Source organism: Poecilia reticulata, chromosome 13, assembly GCF_904066995.2.
Source record: "Poecilia reticulata chromosome 13, P_reticulata-male-v2, whole genome shotgun sequence".
Taxonomy (NCBI): domain Eukaryota; kingdom Metazoa; phylum Chordata; class Actinopteri; order Cyprinodontiformes; family Poeciliidae; genus Poecilia; species Poecilia reticulata.
This window is the reverse complement of record NC_088842.1, coordinates 21927047-21954017: the sequence shown is the minus strand read 5'-3', so window position 1 is coordinate 21954017 and position 26971 is coordinate 21927047. Positions and strand designations below refer to the sequence as shown.

Genomic DNA, 26971 nt, shown 5'->3' with positions numbered 1-26971 from the left:
CCCACTAATCGCAGGCAACATCTTTATATGCATTATAGAAATCCGTCCACCTTATAACTGTTGACCAGTTGTTGTTTTTCAGTGTTTTCAGTTGTGATGTGGCTATTTAGTATTTTCAAAACATAGATAACAGAATGCATGTGTATGTCCAGGTGTCGAAAATATTACAACAGGAAGTTTCTCTGTAGAGGCAACTATGAGACAAATGCAAGGACGAGTTAATTTACAGTGGACATTTGATCACACAGAGGCCCCTCAATAACAAAGTGGCTGGGACTGTTAATTGACAGCAATGTTTGCTTCAACTTTAACAGGATTATAATTCCTCTGAACTGTCATTTGAAAGGCAAGATGACTGGGGAGTGTTTTTTATTTTGCTATGGTGCAAGATTTCAAGTCCTCCATGATAGAAACCATCTTTAAGTACAGCAGTGAGCTGTTTGGATATGTGACTGTGTTTCATTATATAAAATATGTACCATCTAGACCTGTGCCTGTCTCTCAAATATATTTTTCAGTCTTGGTGTGAGCAAGAGCAGAAAGTGCAGCCAGAAAGAACCAGTGACAGTGAGAAAAGTTGGACACAAATAAGTGGCTGTCAGTCACAGAGGTCTTGACATTCAAGTCGTTCTCTGAAGGCAGCAGTACACACCGATGCACTTCCATGGTGACCAAACTCGATGTGGGACTAAATAACGAGGGAAAGCCCCGGCATATTCTTTAGCTGAACTAAATTTTAAGTGTGACAAGGGATTCTCTGTGCTACAGGGTAGTGTGATACGTGGAAAACAAGTGTATATATGAGTTTCTGTTGACAGAAATAGTAGCTGCATCTTGTTTATGCTCAGGGGGTGATGCTACACTCGACTAGAGTCTAGCATCTAGAGTACTAGACTGCATAGTACCCCGACATCACAATCCAACTAGATTCAACGTGTCAGATAAATACATTGAAAATGTAATTTTTTATTTATTTTTATGCAAGTGTGGTAGAATAGAATAGGAAACAATATTATTTTGTTTGTGTCTCTTACAAAATTTGAAAAAAAAAAAAACATCTTGAAATGTTTCATTAGGTTTTAAATTATTTTTATGAACATTCAATATGTTTCAATATGTATGTTCAACATGTTTTTATCTATGCCATTTTTGGAATAACACTTTTTAGAGAGATTGTGTTTTGCTAAGATACTTTAAAAGTGGTGACAGTTAAACAGAACGTCACCAACCTTCTGTATCACAATTCTGCTCCTTTAGATTCTCACTTTAGTTTTATTTTTTAAGAAGTGTAATATCACTGCATGAATTATTGTTGCTATAATATTTCATCTTAATCCTTTTGACACAGTTTGTAACATAAATCAGGCATTTTTTGTGGTTCAAAATACCTACACTTAAATTCACAACTTTGACTTGTTCACCTTTGTTCCATCTATTCCGTCCTTTTTATCTTTTTTTTAGCTGATTTTTACAAACGTGCATTACCGGTTTCCTGCTCTCGCAGCCTCCCACTCTCTCTCCAAACTTCAATGTCCCTCCATTGTTCCCAGATGATATTGTATGAACTCTCATTACAGGGGTGGTAATTGGCTCCTCTGCTCAAGATCCTCTTTATTATCTGTCAACTGTGGGCTACATCTCTAAGCTGATTAGCCAGAGCTGCCTTTTCAGCATTTCAATTGAGACCATTTTGAGTAGTCAAGCAGATTGCATGCCTTACATTCATTACTAACATTCTTAGAGCATTACACAATATTAAAATACAGTAATCCAAAAAGCACATTACGGCAGTCTGGATAAGAGAGCGGCAGAAGAATGACATCAGGGTACATTTTAATGCTGGTCTCACAGGGAAATGGTTGAAGTAGCTATTAAAAGCAATCCAAAGCAATTTGCAGCAGTAGAGAGACATGCAGTTTTAGCATGAATGGCCCAGCTGGCAATCACTGCTGTCACACATGTCAAGAGCACACATACGAGAGTGTTTGTTTTGCTTTAAAGAACCAAGCAAGAAATATATTTGAAAAGAGCTTCACATTTCCACACACACGGTGCTCTGCGAAAATATTTGTTCCGATGTTTTTATGTAAATTTACATTTTGTTACGTTATGTCCACCAAATTATAATTTTTTTATTTTTTTTTTTGCAAGGAAAATTAATCATGGTGTTTTATTTGTTTAACAAACACAAATCTGTAATCACAATGTCCCGAGATACTTGTATGTTCACAATCACACCTGTGAGCCGTTTAGGTGAATGTTTCTGCCAGCTTTGCACATCTAAAGAGGCCTGGTTTAAAAAAAAACAAGTCTCTTGTACACTGTGCTTCGTATGGAGCGTCTGGACCCTCAACTACTGAGAATTGCTTGCTTTCTGGAGGCATCGACTCTGAAGTTTAAAATTTTACTCAATTGCTAATGTTTGGTCGTGACATATGTAATGCGGCAGTTCGATTAAGCTCGACTACGATTAAGGAAATTATGTGCGCTATAAGCAACCCCATGAGGAGTGGGGTCATGAAATCTTTGCCAGCCATTAAATGTCTTAAACATTCCTGTTGCTCTGACTTTAATTGCACAGTATTTGGAAGCATGGCCTACACAAACTGAATGGCTTTATTCAATTTCTCCACATGCTCCTGCCAATCTACAACCCTATGAAGGGGGACTACAAATCTAAAACTGCAGAGAAAATTGATGCCAATCGTTCACAACTCCTGTCTGTTGATTGGCCCAGTTTATAATCAACCAGACAAATCAGTCGGAGAAATTCTCGGCAGAGCACTGAAGGGAGGTGAGAATCGAGTAGACCTGTATAAGAAGGCAATAGCCAGGCTAGGTTTTTGTCAATTCTTTGCAAAAGCTCAAGCCCAGTGTATGTGAACATAATTTCATAACTGTAGCTAAAGATTCCCAGGTCTACACTTTGACATGGCTATTGTAATGTATGAATATGCTTTGCTATAAGTCATCCCGTTGTATCTCTGGTTGTGTGTTTAGGGTTTTTCTCATGCTGGAAGGTGTGACAATGTATAGAAATTGTACAGCAGTATGAATCGCTTTGCATGGCGCTTCATGCCAAATTTTCTTTTTTAATCAAGGTCTTTTTATTATTATTTTTTTACATAAATCACAAACAAAAAACTGACAAAGACACACACAACAGAAATCCCTCCCACCCCTCCCCTCCTATACCGGATCTACTGCCCCAACATGAATCCACCTTGTATTCATACATCAGTCGATACAAAGCACAGGTTTGTGTACAAAGAGCCAATATTTGATCATTACACAAAGTTATCTGCCGAAATTGTTTCTACGTAAGATATAAATGGCTGCCAGATGTCAATTTGTTAACAGATCCCCTAATAGTATACCTGATCTTCTCCAAATGAATGTAAGACATAACTTCTCTTAGCCAGTGTCCATATACTGGAGGATGTGGATCCTTCCATCGAAGAAGAATGAGTCTTCTAGCTAGAATAGAGCAGAAAGCCAACACAGTTCTCTGATGTTTGCTGAAGGAGGCCTCTGCTGGAGCCACCCCAAAGAGAGAGATGAGTGGTGATGGATGAACAGTTCGTCCAAATATTCCTGAAAAGGTGTCAAAGATGCCTTGCCAGTATCCATGTAACTTTGGACACGACCAGAATGTGTGTAAAAGTGTGGCTGGAGATTGTTTACAACGATCACACGTCGGATCCAAGTTCCTTTTGAGTTTGCACAATCTGTCCTTAGACCAGTGTAGACGATGTACTACCTTGAATTGAACTATAACATGTCTCAGACATATTGAAGACGAATAGATATTTTGAATAATTTTTTGCCAAACTGTGTCTGATATGGATTCCTCCAAGTCCAACTCCCACCTGCCCCTCAAAGTATCTAGATTGGTATCATTAAATGAACTGAGTAACGAATAAACTTTACTCATAGAACGTTTTGTTACAGACTTGTACATCAAGATCTCATCTACAAGCGAAGTCATGCCAAATTTTCTAACACTAAACCAATGACCTAATAAAAGTGTCAAGAGAGAGACTGCTAATTAGATAGCTGAACCCAAAGCCCTACAGAGTTGTGAGCACCCATGTGATTAATTTCCCTCTCCAACAACCACTGTTCATGTTATTTCAGAGATTCCAAAAGGAAATGTCCTTTCTAAGACCAGAGGGCAGTAAACAAGCAAGAGTGGGGAGAAGCAGAAGAAGAAAATCAATTAACCTGAGAAGTGAGAAAAAAACAGGGTATGACTTCTAGAAGCAGGGCTTTAAGTGCAAATATGATACCATTTTAGTGTTAGTAGTTATATTGTGTGTAAGAGTGGCAGCTTGAGTCAGTTTCTTTTGTCACTAGTATTAAAACCAAAGTACGATCATCTGAAAGCATTATTAGTGCATGTTTAGAAAATACGCTTCTCACTGTGCTTTATCATTCCATTTCTGAATGACTCAAACATTTTTTTCTCACACACACACACACACACACGCACACAAATGCGCAGACGCACACCCACTAATCCATTCAGTCATTGTTAATCCACATGTATCCGGGTGCAGAGCTCTGCCAAACACGGCTGACAATCGCGTCACTCGTGGCGATGTCTCACCTGCCTGTATTTTGCTCGTCACTGCTGTCATTCCTGTTGTTGCACCCAGTTTATTTGAAGAATAAACCTTTTACCATGCACTGAATATAGCACACTACATCTGGAGATCATCAGTGTCACACAAAAGCATTTGTCTGCATGAGTGCCGGGTAAAGCTCTGCAGCTCCACTGCACTTATAGTGACTGTCTGGGAGTAGACTGACGAGAAGGAGCATAGACCCAGACAGGAGGATTTCTTTACCTCTCATGATCCATTTGCAACAACAACTGAAGCAGAGTAGGTGAAAAGCACAAGCGTGCTTCTAGATAATATTTACCCTGCTCTCATATCTTTTAAGGATTTGGAAAAACATGCATTTTACGGTATAAAACATGCTAATTGATGCTGATGTATTTCAATTAAGTTCTGTGTTGCAAAAGAAATTAAAGGGACTTTCATGAGACAACGTGGGATGAATTTAAAAAAACTTAAATTACATTTTTTTTTTTTGTCAAAATTAAACTTGATTGTCTAGTTTTTGGAAGAAAATAATAATAATAAATAATAAATAATAATAAAGTTAGAGTTCTGTGTGCATAATTTAGTAAGCCACTTATAATAACATGAGAACATAATGTTTAGGTTTGTACAATTATTTTTCGAAAGTAAAACACTAAGAGAAAGATGAGAAGAAATAAGGTAGATGTAGACTACACTGGAATTTTTTTTTAATCTACCAAGGGCTATGATGGGCTTAAGCTTAGTACTGCTCTTTATGTAATGTATTGCACAAGCATAATAGGTCAGTATTATGTTGGTCAGCGTCCACGTTGGAGTTTAGGAGTGTTATGAGTCTTCAGTTTCCTGTGGCTTTCCTTGGAGTCCCATGCATGAATGAGGTCAGGAGGTCAAACAGGTGTGGAGCAGAGTGAGAAGTGTAGGTTAAATTCAATGTTCTAACCCACTGCTGGTTTTACCTGCGTCTTGGGGTGGGTGCAGTTTTCTGGCCGATTACCAATCTTTAAAAAGTCTGACCTGCCGATTCCGATTTTAGTTGATACCATTTTTTTTCTGAAATGTTACTAAATAAAGCAAGAAAGTGGCTGAGTTGGCAATGGTGTGGTGACTATTGTTAATTGCAAACGTGAAGACATGACCTGGTGGGCAGCTCTACCAGTCAAACCTCTCTCACAGGCGAGCAAAAGAGGACAGAGGCAGATTTTTAGACCTTTGCAGAGGTAGAGAAGATCGGTGGATAAGATCAGTTTCATATTCAAGTATCAGCTGATCACCGATCCAAAATTAAGGAAATCTGCGCTGATAAGTCGGCAGGTCGATAAATTGGTGCACCTCTACCCTATTCTACAATGCAAATGGGGAATCCTGGTGGAATACATTCTGTAAAAACTAAAAAGTGAAAACTTTTTAAAAATCCAAAGAGAATTTTTATGGTATTTATGTTCAAACTACTCAGTGTGGTCTCTGAGTATAGAAAAGTGGATTAGAAATGGATTTCCACTGAGCGAGGGATTGTCTTGCATCACAAACAGCTTTAAAAAAACAAACAACAAACCCACAAATAAATAAAAAAATAAATAGATAAATTAGGCAGCACTGCAGGGACATCTAGAGATTTAGTTGGATGAAATTGAAACACCAAAGGGAATCATGAGGAAGAGATCATGGAAAAAAGGATGGGAAAATAAAAGAGAATGAGAGAGAAAATTAAAAACCCATGGGAGAAGAAGAAACAGTGAGATTAGGATTGAGAGGAGTACCGACTGGGAACACAGCAGGGACTGAAAGGGTAAATGGTTTAAGAAGAGAATTGTCACATTAAAATCACAACAAAACAAAAAAAAACACAGAAGGACTTTCAAAAATCCCGGAAATTCATCCGGAAACAAAACTGTAGAGAACGAAAGACGAAGAGACGCTGAGAAGTAAAACCTGGTGAAGGGGGCAGCAGATGGAGGGGATTATTCAGGACTAAATCTACACAGGGAAGGCCATAGACGTGTAGCGCTGCAGACTCCAGCTGCCAGAAATAGACCTAAAAGAAGTGCTGTCCCACCAGTACCATAATGATCAAACGCTGCCTGGACAGCAAAGCACACAACAGCTACAAGTCCTGCCATAAACAACATGAGAAATCTCAGGGCAGATACAATAATGACGTCCCACGATACTGTATGTTCAATAAAATCACCTAGGAAAATGAATCCGTTGAGTCACTAGTTTCATATGTTTGATTACACACACTGCTAAGAAACTCTGGACCATGTTATTCAAAAAAATATATATTTAAACTGCATGTGATGAAACTAATTTATTGCATGTGTGGCTTTGTTTTAGATTGAGCTTGTGTGTGATTGTATCAGATATGGCTACATGACACTTGTCCACTGTTTCTGTTTTCTGTGACTGGCAAAAAAGCCTAATTTGCAAACTATTTACTCAGGTGTAATTGAGAATACGGCAAAAATAATGAAACACACAAATCCCCTTAATAATTCCAGATACTGACAAAAGCCTGAAAAACATTTAGTTTCTATGCTGTGAACTGAAAAGAAAAGCCAAGCATAGATGGGGATTGCATGAAAAGAACAGAGTTAATTCACCCCTTAGTGAATGTGTGCCTCTATGTTGTACCCTGTTCCTATTATTTTGACCTAGTCTGTTTCCAATTTGCACCTGTAAACAAACCACTTGGTCCAAATATGCTAAACCACTGCTGCTTACCATAGTTTATTTTTCTATTTGTGTAAAAAGAGGAAATAGTCTTAAATGCTAAGCTTTTTATTTTTACAATGTAGATATACACTGAGTGCCTTCAAATCTAGACTAAAAACCTACCTGGTTGGAGTTGCTTTTGAAACATAATTAAGAATTTAACGATGGCATTCGACTTAATGTAATGTTTTGATTGTTGCATGACTTTGGGTTATTGTGTTTTTATGATGTAATCCACTTTGAAATGCCTTGTTGTTGAAATGCGCTATACAAATAAAATTTGATTTGATTTGATTTACTTAAATTAACTTTAAGTATTATGTTATGCATATTTAATACTTTGTGGTTGTGACTCTGATCCCCATTTGGGTCAGTTGACTCAAGGAGTATGAAACAGGACGCAGAACAATCTATAATATTTCTAAGTGACCTCCTACTGACATTTATTATTTACAATGTTATTACCTCTTTTCTCAGTATCTGGCTTTGATTAGTTAATTAGATTAGAAAATTACTTCACGTGATCAGTTGTCAAAATGTATATGAAAAGCTCTAAAGGAGAGCACAAATTGTCAAATTTACATGAAATGTCCCTTTAAGGAAATCTTTTCACCTTATTCCACCGTACTTTGATGACCAAAATGACCATAAAGTACAATTTGGTAAGGTGGAGAAAAAAAAAAAACAGAACCCAAATCATAGATTAGAATGTTTTACCTTTTCCTGTGTGCAGATCAAACCGCAAACCTGTAAATAATAATAATAAAAAATCCATTAAATTACTGTTAACAATATATTTACTCACTGCATGCAAAGCGACTCACTATATAAGTTTAAATCAGCCTGCACTTTTACCAAAAATAATTTCTGTTTTCTAATTAAAAAGTTTTGAGATTGTTTTTTCTTTATTACCTTCTCCAAATTCAGAAGCTAACATACACAAATATCGTTTAACTACATTGAAAAGACCAGATGATGACATAATAGCTTTGTGAGCATCTATTTCACAAAATCTGAGTTAAAGCAGGAACATCTTTGGATATATTGTAAGGCATCGACTCAAACGCAGCGCTTATTTAGTGAGATCATAAAAATAAAAGGAAGTCCACCAATACATCAGGAAAAGAACTGTCCAGATGGCAGATTTATTCTTGGCTGTCATTTGTGAATGTCTTGAGGTGCCACATTCTTCTGTTCAAGCAAGTTTATGCAACAATAAAACCATAGAAATATCCCAATATCATAGTGTGCAGAAAGGAGACGCGTTCTGTGATCCTGAGATTAATGTGATTTGGTCCAAACCAAATATCTAAAATTCATTAAAAAAATAACCTCAAGATTTTTTAAAGATGCCATCTGAGGATGGTAAGAGTATCCAGAGTAAAGGAAGTCCTGCAATGACGGACTGAAAGACATCCTGGTGAAAAAAAATAGGTTACTCAAATCTACATTGCAGTTAGCAAATGCACTCAGTAATGATGATCTGTCCAAGGGTCGGATGAAACTAAAACTGAATTGTTTTGACATAATAATCACCACATTTAGAGAAGAATTTGGGGGAATCTTGCAAATCTGACAACCCCATCCAGTCTGTGAAGTGCAGTTGGAGCAGCATTATGTTGTGTGGGTGTTTTTGCTGCAGGAGGGTTTGGGGCACTTCACATATTAGAGGGCATCATTGGGAAAAAAATATTTTGTGAACGTTCTTAAGCAACATCTCAAGAGAACAGCCAGGAAGTTAAAAGTTGGGCACAAACTTTTCTTCCAAAAGGACTGTGACCCATATGCATCCTGCATCCTAGTTACAAAGAGAATTAGTCCATGTTTTGGAATAGCCTTAATCTTAGTCTCATAAAGAATTGGGGAGAGCTCAAAAGGTGCAAGCAAGTCAGCTTACAAAAATGATTTCATTACGCAAAGTTTGACAGGAGGAATGGGCCAATATTGAGAATAAAGGTTGTGGAAGGATACCCAAAATTTTTGACCCAATTTGCACAGTTTTAAAGGAAATTCCACCAAAAACTAAGCAAAATGTGTAAAAATGTCTAAATGTGAAGAAAATTGAAGTAAGTCCTCATTATTCTGGCCTTTAAAAAATACATATTTTTGGTAAACCTGCTGGGAAAACTTTGAAGATACTTGAGGAAAATAAAAGCTTATGTGTATTTATACATTGTTTATAAATATAACTAAGTATACATAATCTAAATGAAAGATCTTGGCTGTAAGTCCACAACATTTTCAATTTGTCCCTCATTTGCAGCTTATCTCAATTTTCTATTGAGCTGTGACACTAAAAACATACAATTTGTTTTTCCTACAGTAAGACTAAGTATATTCTACTCTCAGAGTTACATATTGACTTATTGCATAAGTGATAATGAGAGTGTGTTTGTGCACATGTGTGCTATTGACTAATTATCTGCCCTGAAAGAGGATGGTTAATTAAACTCTTCCCTAGCAGGGGGCATAAAGTAATTATTGTGCATGGTTGCATGTAAAACCAAAAAAAAAAAAAAAGTCATTAACTACATGTGCTAAAAAAATGTGTCACGTGTTCGCTATCAAACAGTCAAAGGGAAAAGCAGTATCAAACTTTGCATCAGAATGTTCTCCGCCACCTTGAACTGCACGTGTGCCCAAATTAACATTTTTTTTGTTCTATGTCTGCTAGGCAAAATAAAAACAGATGGCAGCTGAATGTGACTGCACTGACTTGCATGTGACAAGCTGCCAATATCAACTTTTACTGCTGTCGTCAGGCAGTTGGCAGTGATCAACCTGTCTCGCATCCATTCAAAGCTGAATGCACACACATGGAAGTGGCATACAACAGATCTAAGTTCTGTCTGAAAGAGTTTTAAAAAGATACAGAGGCTCTGACGTGAGAATGCAGTAGCTATAGAAATATGGTGCATGGTAACAGCATAGAAATGTGCTAATTCTCTTTTGAATTGAAAATATTTTAATGATGTTTTCATCTTCCCTTTGAAGCACATTAAAAAAAAATGCAAATGCAAAAGAATTTGGCACCAAAAGGTATCCCCAATACTAAATTGTGCCTTCCAGCAGTTCCAGCAAAGCTAAGTTGTTTTCCCAAATACAAGATTTCCAGCTTTCTACGGCCTTTAGTCGGAAGCTGCGCAGGTTAAAACTGGCTTGCTTCTTTTAATCAACAGAGCTGTTGTCTATCTGGGTTTTACATGTGCAAACAGAAAACTGCTCTATCTGCTGAGTGATTAGCGGTTCTGCATAGTGGGAAGGTCCAGTGCAGAAGTTATCAGTGACATTTTTGTAAGTGGCAGCAAATGTTCGAGGTGCTTCAACGGAACCTGCTTCGCAAAGTTATAATCGGTTATAAAAGTCTTTCAACAGGAACAGGAATCTCAAAATAGTATTGTTTCAAATGTACTTTCAGGAAAATGAAAAGAGAACAAATTAAAAAACAATACATTCTATTTTTGCAAAACACTGCTTCATTGTCCATCACTGTGACTCCATTCAGCAATCTTTGAGAACAGGAGCAAAACCTTTGATTTTCACACCGAACAGTGACTGGCCACCCAGGGAGGACTGGTAACAATAGCAGCTTCTGTGGCATACTAAAAAGAGCTTTGCATTTCTAACTGACACTTCCTCACATTGAACTGAATGTCAATATAGGTATTGAGACAGTCAAATCTCCACCAAGAAAGAAAAAATGTGAGTTGTAGCTGTCCAAAGCTGGCAGAGACAAATTATAAATGTTTTATTACAAAAAAGTGCTTCTGCAAAGTATTGACTAAAGTGGACTGAACATAAATAAAAGAAAAATTTAAGATTTGTATTTGTTTGATTAAAAAAGGTCCTTTTCATTCCTCTCCTTCCAGAATTAGGCTCTGTGTAGGTCAAAAAATTTGAACGTCAAACATTAAAGTTTGTAGTTGCAATGTGAAGTAAACCCACTGAATGTATGTTGCCCAAATTGGAATAATTATATAATGCTGGAATTATTCAGAAAAATAACTCCATTTGCACTTACTGCATGCGTGACAAGATGAACTAAAAAAGGAGTGAAATGGAAACGAGCACACAGTGTTAATCTCTATTTTCTGCTTGGGCTGGTGTTGCAGACTAAGGTGTGAGGCTGACACTTTACTAGTCTGATCCTTCTCAGCTGCCGTCGCTCACAAGGGCAGGTCCTCCTGCTACCTGCCATATGATGCGAAAGTGTTTTGCACACAAAGGCGCAAACATTTCATTGCAGCGGTGGGAAGAAAATGTGGCCTATGATGTTGTTTTAACCGGTTTTACCCGTCACACACACTATAAAAGTACTGCTGCTCTGAATTATTCCAATTTTGTATGCAAGTAATAGTTTATTTTGTGCCATTCACCGATGCCCAGCCTCTATTGGCTTATAAGACACCCCAACATATTTAAAAATGCACACAGAGGCAAACAACATCCTTCACAAAATAAAGTGTCCTCTTTCAAAAGGTGCCAAGCTTTTGAAACATATCCAGCTAACTGAAAACAATACCTGAATAAAAATTGAAGTTCATCTTCACTCCCCATAGAAAAGAAATCTGGGTAAACATCAAGGACTTTACCAATTCATTTCAGAGAATTGTATACAAAAGGACAACATAACAAAAAGTGCATTTCATTTTCAAATTCACTTCAATTATACAGAGAACATTTTCGGTTTGTAATATAAAAAGAGTCTATTATTCTTTAATACTTATGATTGACCATAAATGCAAGCAAAATAATAAGAAAAAGCACTAAATGGTTGGATTATGTCAGCGACAGATTATACAGTCTTTCTTCTCTGTCAGAAAGTCATTAAACTCAGTGTGATTATTCTCTGCTTGAGTCCACCTCAAATAGACAGGATTTCATTACAACCACTTGGCCACTTTTCTGAGAATTTCAAACCATTGCAAGTTTAACAATTGGCAATGGCTGCCAAGGACCTTCAAGAGAATGTCAGTTTCCATGGAGACATTGCCACCCCCAGCAGTGGTCCCCCATAACCACTCATGAGGGTAAAAAGTAAACATATAAAACGGCCACAGAAACATGAGGTTTTCTGCTTCCATCTCTCCACTCGCATCCTATTACCCAGAATGAAACTTTCATTAGTGACAGTTAATCTGAGCATCCTCCATGCTTTGTTGTTTACCTCAATGCTAATTTTCAAAGGTTTTAGTTGCTTTCTTTCTTTCTTTCTTTCTTTCTTTCTTTCTTTCTTTCTTTCTTTCTTTCTTTCTTTCTTTCTTTCTTTCTTTCTTTCTTTCTTTGAGGGTGTTTGTGACTTGTGATGCTGGTCACATCAAACGTGGCATTGCAAGTGGACTTCACAGGACTCGCTTACATAATGCGCCCAGTCTGAATGGTTGTGAAAAAGTGTGAAAGCAATACCTTCTACCTCCTTTCACTGCTTAAACAGTACTTGGCTCTTTTTTTTTTTTCTGGTGTAGTTCATACAGAAGCAGATACCTACACCTTTGCTAAAATAAATCTTCTTGTGTTTGAGAAGTGTACATTAGAATACTTTTTTAGCAAAGGAATAACAAAGCAATATTATTGGGCAAAAGGCAACCTATCCCAGGTGCACCTGGGACAGGTTGCCAATCCATCAAACGGCAACACAGACAACTATGCACTCATAAATATGAACAATTCTACCTAGAAGTAGATTCTAGAAGTATCATTGGTTTCTGATATGATCTAATGCAATCTAGACTAATTACAAGATAGAAGCTACCCCTCTGTCATCTCAACAAGTGTAATACAAGAACTTCCTTTTTTATTTCATAACAGGAGACTTGCATGTAGACACTGGCTGTCGAGTTTAATGCACTTATTTTCACATCCAAGGTTTATGATTATGGCTTGCACCCATTTCAACAGACACATGCTGAAACAGCAACTTGCTGGTGCTTCACTAGACAGCGCTCACTTCACATTTCAATATTGCATGGCTTAAAATCTTGTTATAGCCCTAATATTAACCCAACAGAAAGTAAACCTGAAAATATATGCCTGTTATTTTATTAGAGGCAGAGTTCACAGACAGTTACAGATAATGAACTTCTAGTTGGCTGCACCACTGACGATTTGATTGAAGTCGATGTATTTTGCTCTAAAATCGATCTGTATTTTCCTCTTCGATCAGTCATCTGAATAAAACTGGATCTCAGTTTTTTGTGCTTCAAGTAAATTGGTGTATTTTTTCCCCAATTTATATAAAAGGGATTAGGTGAGGGGTTGTTTTTTTTTTTTTTTTACACCCCTGGAAGACCAGAAAGGCCATCAGAACTACCAGGAGTTTTCCCTGGAGTGCTTCAAGGCAATTACGCTGATAAACTAAGCAGTATTAAAATAGAGGGAAAAAATTACAGTTCAAAACTGATTAGTGCATGCCTTAAGCAAGTGGCCCATTTTGTGTAGTTATTGGCCCAGATGTTAGCAGCATAGAAGTTTGCATTTTTAATTTAATTGGCTATGGTGTACAAAATAGTGTCGCATACCGCTGCCTCAGAGACAGGGTGCGCTGGTCCATGTGGGTTTGTCCCAGCTTTCCTGTGCTGCTGTCAATCAGCCTGGCTCACACTTATTCAACAGTGTCTAAAAATTACCACATTTTTTAAAAGTTTTTATTTCTCATAGAGTGACAGAAAATGTCATTTAAACTGAAGTAGCAGCGATGATACAGGCCACAAATTGGGTATTAGATATAAAACTAAACATTAACCACACTAAGCATATGTGCTGACGGAAATTATTTCATTTAAAATTTTATTTTTTACTTCATTTAGATGGATAACAATCAGAAAGTCAGGCTGATTGTAATTCAACTGCCAATAAGTGTTTCACTTAAATACATTTCTAGGTTTTTGATTCTTCTTTGGGTAGAACAGATGTAAAGACAACCATGTTATGTAATTGCAGTGTCCACTTATAATCATCTTGGCATTTCCAAAATTCAAAAATTCTCCCGGTTTTGCCAGTGTGAAGATCCTGAAATCAAATTGTTTTGGACTCAGTTAAATATCATTTGAAGAAAGTCTTCACGTATTTTATCTTTTCTGTTCTGTCGTCCTTTGACCAACAGCAACCAAGTTATACACCAAACAAATTGCTGTTAAGGTTATCCAGTCTGATCATATTTTTATCATTTAAAAGTTTTTCCAATTAACCTTTTGTAACATTTTTCTTCCATCTTGGATAAATCCTTTTTGAAATCCGTATTTGTTTGGGTCATGGTTTGTAAAGCTTTTTATTAAAATATCTCCGCTTCCTACATCCACACCATACTGTTTACATCACGTTGCTAATATTTATAGTGATATAAAAATAGTAACATTGTGTTCACTCACAAACGGTATCTTGTAGACCAGCTAAGTGCCAGAACTTATTGATTTATATTATCTTGATGCTATCATATATTATTTTTATTGCTATATTATGTAAAGAGTCTCTATAAGAACTTTGTTTCTTCAATTACATGGTGTTTCTAATGTCTGACGTAATTACTTGTGGCTGAGTACATTTACAATGTAAATTGCCACAACAGCTTTGAGCATCTCTGAAGCTCATTATTTATTTACAACAAATACAATTCACTGATTAACAGCAATTATCCAATAAAACACAAAAGTAGATTAATGTTGCAGAACAGCACAAGAAATCTTTCACAATCCGTTTTTTTTTCCCTTTTAACCAACATTACTTTTTTGTAAAAATGGATACAGTAGGTCAGGAGAGGGACGTATTGTATCTCCATAATGTTGTTTCTGTATTGTGCCTGAACACAAAACATGGTGCTTTCTGATTTCTAATTTTCCAACTCATTTTCATAGTTATTCCCAGCTCTGCATTTGTTTGCAGCATAATGATGTGAAATGTGCTTTGCTGTTTGTGCTCTCTGAGAGAGTAAGCCAACACCATTAAAACAAATCACTCTGGGGCACCTTCAGCGTTGCATCCATTTCTGATGACATACCGGCTTTACTTGAGCACTGAAAACAAGACTTAAAAGGAAGCCAGATAATATTACAAACTTGTGTGCGAAGCTAACAGTTTAATTTGATTAAAATGGAAATGTGAACTGGTGCAAAGGTAAAAATAAATGGACTTGACGGTTCTGTCTTTTCCTGACTGTTACCCATTTCCTATTGTCTTTAAAGTCTGACATGCAATTTCCAATTTGTCTTTCTTTTCTAAGGATTACAATACTAAAGAAATGTGTTGCCAGTTTTTTTGATAGAAGCAGTAATTTGAAAGAAAAAAATGGAACTACAAGATCAGCCTTAGGTATATGTGCCTTACACTTATCTGTTTCGTGAATCAAGGCTTAGAAGCACTAAAAATGTTAGAATTTTTAAATTTGATGAATACGATTTGATGGAAATTTCTAGCTTCATCCAAACAATTTTGGGAAATACCGCATCAGAGATGTTTTGTTCATTCTAGAAGTGAAGCCCACCTACATCGGTGAAGCGAAGATGGTAAAAACAGAACTGCTCAGTGGACGCTGAACAAATGCACCTTCAAGCACAGAGACGTGCGTCTCTCGGAGGTGAACCTACGCTCCTACGCTCCTCTCGAGCTTATCTTTGTAGCCGGGAGAAGATCACTAGGTAGCAAGTCGAAATGTTGTAGACAACATTCAGCAACCAAGTCCCGCCGGAGGTGAATTGTTCTTTTTTATCTTTCAAACAGCTTCATAAAAAAACAAAAAAAAAGACATCCTTGGCGTCCGTTCACACATAATTTAATGACCCTCCGTGTTCACACCTGATTCTTCTCCCTCCTGGGTCTTAATCAGGTTTTTCTTTTATTTTAGAACAAAAGCTTCATTAGTTTGCCTCTTTGAATCTGCAGGTGTGAATGCCTCTGAGTGTGAATGCTTCTTTAGCATCAGATAAACGTGTATGTTGTCCTTGAGAGTGCCAGAGACAGATTTAAATACCATAAAGGAAAACTCCATTGTAATTTCACCAGACTGATCCTTCTTCTTTCTCATCACACTATGTTATTAGAAATGCAGGTCATTATAACACGGGAGGCAGCAGAGGAGGTGTTAAAGATGTTTTCTTTTATGGACAATGATTTGTTTGTTTTACTTTACTGCTTGCAAGCCTCCTGGGCCCTAACCTAGATTACAGCACAATGACTATTCATCATTGATGATAAGGCCTTTTAATAGAACTCACACATAAAACGCATCTGCAAAAAAAAAAAAAAAAAAAAAAAAGCATTCTCTTGTAAGACAATGAAATTTAGGTTTCATGACATTTTAGGTTGCTTATTATGATTCAGTGATTTAATTTACTGCAATTAAAGACTTTAGAAAAAAAAATGTGATGCACATGTCTTAGATTTAGATTTTTTTTCCAACCACTGATGAAAATCAGTTCTAACCTGACGATAACAACGATATATCATCTTTGTGGTTATGGTGTATTCAGTGATTGCCTTTTGAAAGACTTGGTCCAGGTTCTTTGAAGCATAAAATCAGCGGATGAAAGAAAGCCTCCATCATTTCCTCAACGTTTAAAACATAAATGGCCTAAATTGCATTGTGGGCCTCACTCCCATATCAGAAAAAAAAAAAACATTTACCAAAGAGGTGGTGTGTTCAAATGGTTCATTTTGAAAAATAATGAGGCGTCTAAAAATTCAAAGACTGCACAAATCTTACATCTAACACAAATGCAGAAGAAACACTTAATCCAAACATTCATTAGAAGAGCAGAAAGCGTCTCCAGAGGTCAATTAACCCACTGTGTGAACCGAAACCCCTTGGTACAGACGTCCAAATAAACCCTGATAACACAGACCCATGAAGCACACATGCGCATACAGCAGAACAGGAAACAGAAGATAATCCTCACAGAAGATGAAAAGACGTTTTAAAAAAGAACACACACACATTTACTCTCTCACTCACTGCACATTTTACAGAGCAGATTGCTGTCCTTTAATCAACAAGTCATGTTTTAATTGCAATAAGTGTGAAGGAAATAGGAGCCGTCGACGTGGCCCAGTCTGGCACTGGAGCACAAGACTCTCAGAGCCAACGTTGTGGATTCACATATGCTTTTATCATAGCAGAGTGAAGCAGGGGAAGAAATATTGTTTTTTCCAGTTCTCACACAATCTGTGCTAACAGGGAAAGCGATTTAATTCCTGAAGTGAAAAACAATCCAATCAAGACAAAAACAGAGGATGTGAATATTTCCTGAAATAAGAGAGACAACTGGGGAACTCAGTTTTCATTCTGATCCTCTAAGATAAGGCCCTGTACATGTTTCTCTTGTAGATAACAATTTCATCCAGGATAAAAAAAAAACCCTGACATATAGGATCTCCCATTCAGCTACCCTGCACCTTGGTTTAGACTTCAGTCCATACCTTTAGATTTTTACAAAAACATAAGCCACGGACTCCTCCACAGTCATTTTTGTAGATGTATCTGTCAGGAATATGTTCAATGACACAACAATGCATAGTAAGCATGTGTAAGCAGCATTCAATTGCTCACAGATGCAACACAGCGCCTCAGATTTGCTGGCACAAGCACTTCAGAGCAAAATATATACATGCATAGGAAAGAATGCATATAAAACGTACACACATATGAATATCTGCAGCACCCACTGAGTCTTTGCATCTTCACAGCGCCTTTGCTTTGTGTTAAAGCAAGAGGTCGAGCTGCAAAGACCTTTCGCTACTCAGGCCTTTAAATTGGTCCCAGTGAGATTCAATAGTTCAGGCCACAGGGCTCACCTCACCTGCATATTGAAATATTAAACTATGCCATTCGATCGATGGCCTAACCAGTTAGACACACCAGCTTTAGCAACGGCCTCCTGCATGTAGGATCTCCTCCAAGCATGTGTGGGTTTAAGAAAAAGTCTTCTAGTTTTTAATTGCTGAATCATCCCAAGAATTGATTGGGAAATTCAAACCAGACACACATGGTTAATACATGAATCAGTTCTGTTTTTCTGAATAATTTAATAAAGTGAAAAGTATATTTGAAAACAAATGCTTGCTATAATAACCTAAAGTCAGTGAATGCCATTTGAAAGACCTGAAATATGACTGACATTGAAGGAAATCATAAACCCTGCTGTCTGAGCAACATTCACAACAGACGACTAATGCTGAGCTTCAAACTACCTCCACCTGTTCAGAGTCTTCCTTAGTGCATTCAGAGACATGATGGACATCAGATTTGACTTGGCCAAGGTACAGAAAAATTACCATGCTTGGTCTCTCGCCAATTAGATGAGGAAGCTGGTCTAACATCCTGTCAGTCAAGGGTACAAAAGTACAAGGATTCTAGATAGCACGTTGCTTCAGATACTCAACTAGATACAATTAGGGCAAGAAGGACCTCAAATACACATGTGTTTTAGTTAAAAATGTAAATGAGAAATTTATCTTAAATACATTTATAATTAATGAGAACCAAAGGTACCAAAAGCTGGTTCAATGACCCTGGTGTTACTGTGGTTTATTGGCCAGCATACTTGCCTGACACAAACCGCATAGAGAATCTACTAGAGTCAAAGAAAAGATGGAAGACACCTGACCCAACAAAGACCTGAAGGTCACTTTTAAAGCGACCTGGGCTTTCATTCACTTTTGCGTCTCATCGGTGTCATGATATTTTCTTTTTTTTCCTTTGTCTTGAAAGTTGAACATATAAAAAAAAATGTCTAAATGTGTTTTATCTGCACGTGCATTTCCTAAATAGTTTATTTTACATAGCACTAGTTGTAATCATTATAAATAATTTTGCTCGTTGTGCTTTACGTCACTTTAATGTTTATTCTCTCCTCCTGAAGCACTTTGTGATGTTTCATTTACATGCTGTGTAAACAACTTTATTATTTAAATAAACATTGCTTCCATCTAAATCCCTATAAATAAGGAACTTATACCATCAACCCGTCAACACTCTGCTCTATATATGTCAAAATGTTCAAAATGTTCCTGAATGGCATCTTCCCATCTTATTTCAGCAGCCTGATTTCTCGACGGCTGCTGAGATGCCAGTACAGATGGACTGAGTGGAGATGAGGCCAGTTGAAGTGTCTGTGGAGCTAAACTCCTGGTAAACTGTGCCAGCAAAGGACCGCACCACGTTGAGGCCTGGCCCAGCTCTGGCAGGAAGAACAGGGGGCCCCCTTGTTTGGCCGAGGCTTGTTTACAAGAAACAAAATGCATTCAGATGATAATGAGTGCGAGCTCCCTCGTACTGTCCCAGTTTTCCTTCGTTATATTCTGTACAGTATGGATCTTCACCCAAACAGGGCACAAAGGACAACCAGACGCAAATCTACTTTTCGTTGATACAAACAAGCGCAGACACACAAACACGCACTCTCCGTCACAAACCACTCAGTGTCTGGTACAGAACGGCCTGATTGCTGGTCTTATCACCAAGGAGACCAGCATTAGGCGAGCGCCTGGCAGAGACAGACTGGCATTTAGCAATGAGGACCCCATAAAGCTTTCAGGCAGCCTTTTCAATGAACACAGGGACAAAGATGGAGTCACATGGGCAACACAGAACGAAAGAGAGAATGAAAAAGTGTTTGACATCTACATTGCAGACGCGAACAATTAAAATTGTGAAACAGGGAACCGGAGGACAATTTAGGAACAAACAAGAGGGAGAAACATCACTTTAAACAGAAAGAAGAACAGAAGAGGATAAAAAGACAAAAACTACAAATGAGCATTAGAGCTGCAGAAAGAAAGGAAAAAGGTTTCTCCACCTTTAGAGATAACTAAATAACGAGCGAGAAGGACGTTTCTAACGAACATAAAACACTATCCGAGTGTTAAGAGGCACATGTGTGAATTCAGCTGACGTCACCAACGAAAGAAGCTATTAATACTCAAGCCCACCTGAGTCTCCACCAGGCTGAGGAGCGAAATGCAGTGCAAATTAACTATGAAAATATTCATTCACAACTCCCCTGCTGAGGAGACAGAAAAGAAGGGAAATCAAGCATTCGGGTTTGATGAGAGCCCTTTGCCCTCTGTACAGAGAGCAGATGATTGAGGGATAGACGGAAGCAAAGACGTGTTAAAAGGTTAAAGAAGAGGGGATTTGGGCTGTGAGCTCCAGATGTTTTTAGAGCTGAAGGCGATGTAGTGAGTTGTGCTCATCTTCCCCATCCCACTCCCTGTTTCACATGAGCTTTGAGGCTATGTGGAAGCACTTACTACAGTCGTTAGAGGGCTTTGTCACTTGTAAACATAAGTCATTTCAGGTCCCGGAGTGTTGGTGAAACCACGCATGAGCTTTTTCATTCAGAGACACTTTTCACTAAAATATCCTTCCAGCAGTCGTAATTACGAAAGCAACCTCAAGTAGTTTATATTTGGCAGGATGGCACTGTTCTGGGACGTTCCTGTTACTTCTAACGCTAAATGTTGCATGCCTGAGGCAGAGAAAGCAACAGAAAACACCTTTGCCACTCCTTTCTAGTAAGTTGTGTATTTTATTAACAAAAACAACCTAAAACAAAGTTGATACAACATTTTTCATTAAAGGATTACTATGGACTTCATTTAAGTTGGATTCTATTAAGAACTTTTTAGGTGGAAAAGTGAGTTTGTAAATTACCGCAAGCTCAGACAGGCAGCGTTCATCAAGTAGGATCAAATGTTCAACATAACCACAGAGGAAGAAGAGCCACTTTAAGCATGTTTACGACTGCATCTTGTTGTACTGCCAAGTACATAGCAGCCAACAAACATCTATATTGAGGCTACGTCTGGTTTTTTTTGTTTTGTTTTTTTCCCCCCCATGTTCCACAAAAATGTACAATGCAACCAGGAGCTTCATACAGTGTGATCTACAGTTGACGAAATGCCTGAAGAGCTCCACTGCATGAAGATCTATAATGTTTTGTTGCCCCTGGAGGAACATCTGAAACTCCAGAATTAAAACCTTGCATTCAGGCCATCTGTTTGTGAAAACACATCAGGCTCTCCTCTGTAAAATTCAAACCTAACACATTCCTGTCAACATGGCTGTCGAAATAAATTAGGACCATTTCAATGCAATTCCTGCACAAAAGTGTTAAGCTGTGAACACCAGACAGCTCGTCCTCTTCAGCTACCCTGAGTTCTCCTCCGCGCTCTCAGGTTCAGCGTCACGCTGACTGTTAAGCCAGGTGTAAAATGTGCCAATGCTGCTGTTTTGAACTCTCAGCTCCGCTTTCATCCACCCATCCACAATCAACGAGTCCACAGTTATGCTCTCACTGACACTATTTAAGAATTTAGCCCTTAGCGCAACACTCCCACCCCTCCGGTGTCTGTGATGCTTTGATAACCAGCTATTAAACACTGAATTATGTACGCCTCATTTCAGCTTCACACAGCTAGCTCGCAACATTCATTTTTCATCTTAATCTAAAACAGGAGTAATTATAATTGGAGTCATTTTCTTTCTTCCCTTTGTGAATAGTAGTGGTGTAATCCGCAACTGCTGTAGCAACTCTGCTCTGCAACCTGCATTCACAAGCTTTTATCTGAACACTGTTTTGCTGTAACAATGGTGAATAGCATCTCTTGTGGCTGTGCAGGCACACTGATGGCAGTCTCAAAGGCTCCTGCTATTCCATGCTATCCTCAGTTAAACAAAGAGCATGTTTTTTTTTTTTCCATTGTGCTCAAATAAACCAAACATATCTCCACATCTTCCTTCATCCCCCAGTGTTACAGTAATAAAGAAAAAGCTATATCTCTCCCTGTTACTGCCTCTCTCTTTCTCACTTTCACTCCCCAAGCATTACGCAGCTCTTTTTCTCCCTATTTACCCGGCACAAAAGAGGAGGCACACATTCAGCAGTGGCTATAGAGACCTGAATTCCAATGGGGATATTATCCTGTAAATACGGAGAAATCGCTGTGGAATGGGACAATGCCCGACGTTATTAAAGCACTCTCCAGCCGAGCACAATTGAGTCATTGATCATCTCATGTCATCGTTAAAACCCCGCGTTTCATCTCACAGCTTTTCATAAAGGGAAAATGTCAAGCGTTTACAGGCCAGAGAAGATGGATCACTTGATATTCTGTCATTGATTATGAGATATGTCTATGAAGAGCCCACAGGTCCCTTTAAGGATACTTTGGCGTACCTGGTCCCTCTGACTCAGCTTGTTTCATTGTGTGATGATGTCCTTACTAATATTGAACAAAGTGTTTTCAGTCCTCTTTGCAATCCTTGTGTCATCTTTACTGCCTTCACGTCGCACTAAAACAATGACAGCGAGCAGTAATTGCACATCATTGTTGGTTTGCCATAATTACAGCTGTGACGGGGAGAAAAGACTTAATGGTCTTTTGGGTAATTACCCCAATTGACAAGATGGTGGCTAATTAGATTGCTTGACATTGTGTGGATGTGTGCAAACGTGTTGATACATATATGTTTGTGTGTGTTGTGTGTGTGGAAACATACACAGAAATGTAAACAGGAGACTTTATAGAAGAACATAGAATCTCTCTGACGTCAATCTCTCTCTAGGAATTTACATTGTTAATGCACGTAACTTTAATCCAAATGAATTGGTCTCAACAAATGAGTACATGGTGACATAAATGACAAACTATACGAGAGTTTATGTCTGAATCTGAATTTTTTTATTTTTAGTGAACAGATGCATAATTTTAAATATGTTGTTACTGAAATTAATTCCAGTAAATGAATTAACAATTTAATTGTAATTAAATTATCTTTTACCAAATAGGCCATTAGAAATATACAATAAAATTAAGTTGCTTTGTCGAGAAGACACCAGTGAACTAGAATCTTTACCCAAATGTCAGAAAATCAAACTGCACTGGAAGTCGAAGCAGTAAGGCTCCTTGGTTACCAAGGTCTCTCCATTAGCCCGACTCCACAGTTTTATGCAGGACAAATTTAAGACTTTTTTGTCTAACCATTTTTCCAGTGTAAATGAAACACATCCACCAATATGAAGTAGAGTTAAACACAAAAATTACTCAGTTTTAAAGAAAACGTTTATTAAAAGATGTTTAACGCATATCCCTGTCATGAAAATTGTAAATTTAAAGTTGTCAGTAAAATTGAGTGTGAGACTAGCCTAGTAATAAACTAAGAAAAAAAAACATAATCAGTATCCATGTAATCAAAAGCTTTATCAGCCAAGACATCAATTTACATTTTGTTACATTTTGTCTTGGTTTTTGTTTCCATCAAAATGCTGCTTCAGAGGGTTTGATCAGACTGCAGTCATCCTGAGCCCTTCACCAGCTCCCAATTTGCTCCAGATCTGATTTCCAGTTGCCTCTGCAAGCACGGAAATAGTAAACAAGCTTGCACAATCATATTTATCTGATCTCATCATCCCTTATGCATCCTGTCACCATTTACAATCATAGGGAGCTGGCCGGCAGGCTGTCACCGACAATCAAGAGGAAATTACCCACACACATATCTATTAGGCACTACGCTGGAAGGTAAATCTGTTGTCCTCCAATCCTGATCACAAAATACTGTTTTTTTAATTTAAAATGTAGTGCAGTACAGACCGGGAGCTGCATCTACATCATTACACTCACTTCCCGTGAGCTGTCTGTTTGATGAAAGAGGTCAAGAGTTTGTTTATCTGTGTCCTCCTTTAACCCCAATTATACACCTTGGTTTTATCTGGCAGTGGGCATAAATCTACTGAGGCATGGCTGTTAAGTAAACTTAATTTTTTCCCCACCTGTCTCTTGAGAAATAATACATAAAAAGTTCAGTAATCTGAATAAGTACTGATTCATTTCATATTCTATTTTTAAACTAAGCCTGGGAAAATATATCAACTCAAAAACATATGGAGGTTTTACATGCGTTGCAAAAAAAAAAAAAAGCAAAGCCCTTCTGAAATATGACGTACTGCATGCTCGCAGGTTCATGAGTGAGGTCATCCTCATTTGCTGCTAAACTGATCAAATAAAGCCAAAGCTATCCATAATCTATAAAGCGGGGTCACGAAGCACGTGGCAAATATAATCTGTAGCAAGGCCCATCTTAGCAAAAGATTTCTCCCTATGTTCAATAGGTTACACATTGTTCCATATTCAGAAATCATCCCTTGGCAGACATGTTGGGTATGGATAAGCCGCCATGGTTCATCAGAGAAGGCAAGTACGTCACGGCCTCATTGGTCACAGTGGAAACAAGGAAGGCTTGTTTCACTGCCGCAGCCACAGTCAAGAGAAGGGGGAGCAGAAAGTGGTAATAACAAGATATGAGCCACATGAAAAAGAATCCATGTAATGAGAATGAATTACATCAAAGGTTTATGAACTCTTAGTCTTAAATAAAGTCATAGTCGTGTTGTTAATTGGTTGGTTAAAAAGCAGGAAGATAGGAACAAATACCTAAATCCAGATGAAAGTGAGTCAGTAAAATGTTTGTTTCAAAGTACAATCACATACTGTGGTTTTACTGACAAACTGACTGATAACAGTGCATGCAAGAATTGCATCCTGTTTTGTGTCCCATTAATGCTCTCTTCTTCTCATCTCTTTATCTTAATTGCAAACATGTTTCCAGATACCTTGCCATGCAAACTGCTGTAATCTCTGCTCATATATAAGGAGATTAGGAGGGCTTTGGCTTTCTGAGCAACTCTGACAGGAAAGGATCAGTAAAATATCTAATGAGACACAATTAGCCCTTAGGTGACGAAAAGCGTCTTTGCTATATCATGAGGAGAACGTCTCCCCCATGATGCCAAGTGATGTTGGAGCTGCTGAATTAGTGGCAACAAAATGCAAACAATGCAGCCAGACAATAGTTGGGCTTGGAAAAAAAATCTGAAGGGGTTGGTTTTTAAGAGAAAAGTGAATCAGACACATTAACAGGTTTACATCAAGTAAGGTAGCCAGCCACAGTCACCTGGTTACACCTGTATGTTGGGTTAAGTTGTAATTGAGGAGAATAAGTACTTCCTGTGACCTAATAATAATAATAATGAGCAGAAGAAATACAAGTTTTCTTTTTTCAGGAATTACTGTTAAATCTGGATATTAGTGGAATAATTCCTGGGATTATATCACATAGAAGACAAAAGTCAGCCGGGTGAACACTGTGTGCCGACTTGGAAATAACAGATGAGTGCCATCGCTTTAATCCTTTGAAACCCAGATGAAATTTTACTAAAGTTGCTTCAATCCCTTCAAGTGTGTCAAGTCTTCTCTACAACTAGGAAAAACATGGAGGAGTTCACACATGTATCCTTTTCATAAAGAAAACTTCACGTTTTTTATCAGCTTCATCTCAACCCATGTACATTTTAAAACCAGAAATCAAATGTGGCTATGATATATGATATATGTATCATTAGCTGTCACGCACTGTGACTTTATGCTCACTGTTTTTGGCTTCATTAACTTAGTAACACACCCCTACGATCCAAGAGCACCAGTGTAGCCATAAGATTTTTGGATGCTGTGTTTAAATGTTTGTATCCACAACATCTTGCCCAGTCTGATGAAAGACATAATATATCAGACAAATATTTGCATCCAGTGAACCTCAAAACATATGTGCAGTAATACTTTTTTTGTTTAAAATCTGCAAAAGCAAATGTTTCTCCATAGGTTTATTGAGTAAAGAACCCAGCATAGTCAGTACTGGAAACGGTTCATTGTCACAGCTGCATGATGAAAATCACATCGTTTGTTCTTATAGCCTCTTGTCTTGCACTGCTTCTCGTCACAACCACGCTGGCAAACTTTGCGCCCTCCTTTATATGTGAAATTACCAACACCTTGTCTCTCTCATGGTCTCTGTGTTTATGTTGTAAACAGTAGGGATGAGTTTCACACTTTGTGTCTTGTGGACCCCGAAGGGCAATGTGTGAAAAGGAACATCCCACAGCTCACATTAAACTGTGTCTTATCCGGCTACATCAAATCGTACTGCGTTGGACTGATTTGTGTGCGATTGGTCAGTTGAACCATATTGGCTACTTATGAAGCTCTAGTGACTCAGATTGTTGAGTGCATCAATAGTAACATCAGATCTGCCTCATAGCAGAGACACTCCTAGTTGTCACACACTGCGAATGCTGTTTGCTAAACAGAAATAGCAGGAGACAAGAGGTCGCAAACTCAATTGATTTAATAGTGTACGGCAAAATATAACAGAACAAACATTTATTGCAAACTTTTCCAAACTTCAAAAACCGCCTAGGAGTAGATTTTAGGTTTAACTGTGCAATTTGATTGCACATAAAAAAATAAACTTTTTCCAGACCCTTTATGTAGTTAATTGTAGTTGACTACATAAGTGTCAACTTATGCTTAAAATAAAAGCTGCAGTGACCGTCTTTAGTCTAAAGCAGCTTTTTACAAATGGACCTTTTCATGTTGGCTCCATAGCGTGGCAGCTTCTGTTTTTATAGGGAGTTTTAGGGTGTCCATAAAAGAATCAGTATCTTCTTGTTATGTATATGTTTTGTTACTCCATCTGTCACTGACAGTGTCCTGAAGGACAAGATTCATTTTACTGCACTATGCTCATTTAAAGCTCCTCCGATATCTTGCATATTGGAGGATGCACCTAAAAGGCTTTACTGAGCAAATAGAACATGCACACT

At 37.9% G+C, this 26971-nt stretch overlaps 1 protein-coding gene across 2 annotated transcripts in view; it reads right to left on the bottom strand.

Moving 5' to 3' along the window:
* igsf11 (immunoglobulin superfamily member 11) overlaps positions 1–26971 on the bottom strand; it is a 109315-nt gene that overhangs the window by 68731 nt on the left and 13613 nt on the right. Inside the window, exon 2 of one of the 2 annotated variants that reach the window (XM_008426056.3) lies at positions 8040–8069. The exons of the other annotated variant lie outside the window; for it this stretch is intronic. Within the exon in view, the coding sequence (XP_008424278.1) occupies positions 8040–8069 (30 nt within the window). The remainder of the gene's footprint in view (positions 1–8039; positions 8070–26971) is intronic. 2 annotated transcript variants of the gene reach the window in all.